Raw genomic sequence first — 4,282 nt, forward strand, 5'->3', positions numbered from 1 at the left:
ATTATAGTGCATTTTTTTCTTCTTCTTGAAATAGTATATGGATAAAACACATACACCATTTTGATCAAATTTGGGAAATTTTCTTTTTGGGGGCGGGATGTTATGTATATGTATTGTATGGTCGTATGTGTTTTGTAGTTAAGTCGTGAGAGTTGTGTCCCTTTGTATGATGATGATGTATATTTGTCATGTGATGTTATCTGTCTCTTTGAAATAAACGTGCTATGGAAATAGACGTGTTTTTGTTGCTCTTAAGCAAATATAACTTTAGCGGCATGGGGAGGCAAGTATGTGTTCCCCCATGTACGTAATAGTCAACACTGCTATGAAACTAAAAAACTAGATAACAGTTCAAAATATTTTATAACTAACGCGATTTAAAATCTGGATTATAATTTCCATCCGCTAAAACTTGTACGCATTTCATCTTCGCTCCTGATTACTCCTTTTATGAGTTCAGTGGGGTGGGTACGTATGTAGACTACATCTCCATAGTTTAATTCTGCTACTACACTCCCCGTTGATGTATGGTAATCGCTTACCTCGTCGCTATCTGTTTGAATTGCTCCAAATGGATCTGAATTGATTACAAGCTGAGAATAAACGTAACTATGCATACCAGTGGAGACTGTCCAGGTAAATACGTATACACCATTCACTGGAGCAGTAAACATTCCACTGTACTTGTTGTAGGCAAGTCCAACGTTTGTCTTTACGACATCGAAATCGAGTATTTGATGTTTTCCTGGTTGGGATTCTCCGTGACTCATATAGCCATAAAATGCTACAATGTTACCATTCAAACCTGTAAATATCAACAGAAAAGATATTATAATTGATATTTTGTTTTATTTTTACAAAATTTGAGTCTATACAGTGTCAACTCGTACTTTTTGGGAAGACGGCTTCAAGCCGTAAATGGGGTTGACCAGAGTGACATTCCCTCACATCATTCATTTTGTTTTTATAGTGTGGAAAACCACCCAACAAATCTTACTGAGAATGATGAGATGGGGAGACACAAATGAATAAATTGACTTTAAACACTTTTTTACACATTTCCCTTCTGTTTCTCTCGAAATTATCGTATATTGAGCTCTCCTTTACACTATTTACGTTTCTCAGTTTACAATCCGGAAAAATCAGTATGACGAGATATTCTAAATATATCCAACCTACATTATATTTTATAGTGACGTCATTGTTGGAATGCCACACTACGCATATGATAAGCAGGGATATCCTTCACTGGTTATTTAAATCATTCTCAAAGATTGTGCACTTATTAAAAAATAGCATTTGTTAAATTTAAACATAATGATGTTTGCTGTAGATGATTCAAACATCAACATGCAATATTTTAATTTGTAGGTCAACAACTTTCAAAGTAAACAGGAAGTCCGAGGGGCTACATGAGATCGGGGAGAGAAACGATCTTTTCCATTTTTTTTCTGTAAAACTCTGTTTTGAGAATCTTCCTCCAATTCAGGAGCACCTCAATTTATGAGCTAATTATCCACTAAAATAAACACTTACAATGTGACATTTAGTATATGATAAGTAGTCTTCCATTAAAACTAAATTTTGTGTACCAACATAATCATTGTAATAGTTACAAAAAAATTACAAATGTTGCATTTTGTAGTTTAAACCTCTTTATTCATGAAATTTTACAAATATTTCAAAATGTAGGATTTGAAAACAAGCTTCACAGTTTACATCAATCATATTGTTATTTTCATTAGTACCTGTATCCCTGTGGTGATAGATGTAACTGGGAACTTTACTCAATGGAAATTTAAAACTGAATAGATTTTTCAGTCCTAACTTTCTTAAGAAAAAAATTAAAAATCTTAAGAGTACTGTCACAAAAAATGGAAAATGGCCCTAGCCTGCAGTTCAGTCGTACACTATTAAGATTTCAAAAATAATTGTTGTTGTTGTTAAATGACAGAATTCTACTAGTTGAATTTTAGATAATTAACTATCAACTTTAATTGAATGTTTAGATTTAGAAGATGCAGATCTCTTCCATTGGTCTAAATTGAATCCTAAACTAAAGAAACGAAATTACATTAAACAACAATTGATTCCAATAGTGTCAACCTTCCACATGTTCTAGCTGTTCTTTTTTTCATTCTTTATATGAAGACTATCAAAAGATACCCCCCACCCCCCCAAAAAAAGGAAATAGAAACAAGGGCCGTCTTTCCCCTCAGATCTATTCAGCTCTTTGATTATATGTAGATAATGTTTGTGATCGAGATCATTTTTTTTTAATAATTGAATAAACCTTACAGAGTTTCCATTTTTAGTTGGGATTAAAATGGCGTTCAAAATAACTTTAATTGTGTTGGAATGGTCGCTCATTTTTGAGATTATCTTGGTATTTTTAGTAATCCATATGGATTTGTCCATAAATGTATAATCAAAAGTTAAAATAAATATTCTTCAGAACAAAAGAAAAACCTAACATGGAAAACTAAAGTCTGAGGAACAAAACCCCTTAAAAAAACGGGGTGAGCTCAGTTGCGCCGAAGGGGGAACTGTTCAAGTTTACCATACGTACACATTAGTTAATGGAAGATGCGATAACACGTCCAATATTGCCTCAAACTTTACCCTTTAAGAAACAGAGTCTGCTTGAAATAGGCTTATTTTCACTTAAAACTCGTTATTTATCCAAAGGTTCTGTGCTTTTGATAATGTTGATTAAAAGTACAAACTGTTGCGTGTTTTTCTTCTTACGCTTGTAATGACAACTTGGTAAAATAAACTCATCATAGATACCAGGACTAAATTAAGTATATACGCCAGACGCGCGTTTCGTCTACAAAAGACTCATCAGTGACGCTCGAATCCCAAAAAGTTAAAAATTCCAAATAAAGTACGAAGTTGAAGAGCATTGAGGACCAAAAATTATTGTTGTAAAAACAATATTCTACAAATCAGCACAGAGCGTCAAAATATGTGTCCGCAGAATGGGTGTATTCGATCATTTTGATCTATAATCATCATTTGAACAATGTAAAATTAAGAACACAATGTCGCCAATATGTATGTTAAACAGTACATTGTTCTATTAGATAACATAATTGAGACAACAACCAAACAGTAAGAGTCAACTCCAGGTAATTAGAAGTATATATTCATTAAACTACTTATTATCTTCAAAATTAGATTAGGTTCAATCATACTTAAATTAACCACCCTACATGTTTGCTATAATATACCTGAACGTTTTATAAAAGATGGCCTTCCATTTCTTTTCCCGGTTTTCTCTTTTGGTGTGGACTTAATCAACTGACGCAGTGCATGGTCTATAAACGAATGGCTACTGTTTTTTACAAAGTCACGTGGTTCTGACTGTTTCAAAGGACTGATTTTAGAGCCTCTCATTGATTGGTTCTGGCTCTCGTCATTGATTGTACTATCTTGCAGTTCAGAGACATGTTGTACAACGTCGTTTATCTGGCGATCATGCTTACGAATTTGAATGTCCTGATCATTTAAGCGCCGCTGTTGCTCATGAATTCGTTCATTCTGACTTCTGATTTTCTCATCCTGTCTATTTAGCTGCTCATTCATTGCCATGACCATCGTTTCCAATTTTAAAATCTTTGCATAGTGTTTGTTCTGTATTTCGTCAAGCATTAGGTCATGAATCTTTATATTTTGAGTTTCACTTTTCACAGAGACTGCCAGTACACTGATAAGAAATCCAAATAAACCAAACTTCATGATGACAGTTAGTTCTGTTAATCTTATTTCAGTATACGTAGGTGTTTATAAGTATTTAGCCAAGATAACCCAGGGTTATCTCGAGGTTTAGTCAGGACAGCATATATATTGCACTTGTACTCAATAAAATTGTATTTGCACTTAAGTTTATATATACGGCATTACAAATGACTTAAGATATCAGATTGGTTTACGATTTATAAAAGGGGTTGGCTAAAGATAAGAATTAATCCAAAACAATATGGAGATGTAAGACAGACAGTTCAAAATTCAAAGCAAATGAAAAACCTTACACACAAACAAGGGAACAAACTGAATAAACAGATCAACACATGAACTAGATTGGCTATAAACAGAAAGAGATAACTTTTTAAAGATTAAGGTTACACTCACAAATTTCAAACGATTTCCTACGTATCTTTTTACTCCTTCCAGCAACGAAAATCCTGCTTTTGATGTTAATTATTTTTTTTCTGCTGGTTGGATATTGAATATCAAATATCGAATAACGAGCCGGCTGCTAACTTCACATCCATTAATC

At 33.4% G+C, this 4,282-nt stretch overlaps 1 protein-coding gene across 1 annotated transcript; it reads right to left on the reverse strand.

Moving 5' to 3' along the window:
* Positions 1-344: 344 nt before the first annotated feature.
* On the reverse strand, positions 345-3,787 carry LOC139512106 (uncharacterized). Its single transcript, XM_071299497.1, has 2 exons — positions 3,234-3,787; positions 345-805 (listed from the first exon to the last, which is right to left on the reverse strand). Exons 1-2 carry the CDS (start codon positions 3,739-3,741, stop codon positions 390-392), a joined length of 924 nt encoding a protein of 307 aa, XP_071155598.1. The 5' UTR covers positions 3,742-3,787; the 3' UTR covers positions 345-389.
* Positions 3,788-4,282: the final 495 nt, after the last annotated feature.

This window comes from Mytilus edulis, chromosome 2 (genome assembly GCF_963676685.1).
Source record: "Mytilus edulis chromosome 2, xbMytEdul2.2, whole genome shotgun sequence".
Classification (NCBI taxonomy): domain Eukaryota; kingdom Metazoa; phylum Mollusca; class Bivalvia; order Mytilida; family Mytilidae; genus Mytilus; species Mytilus edulis.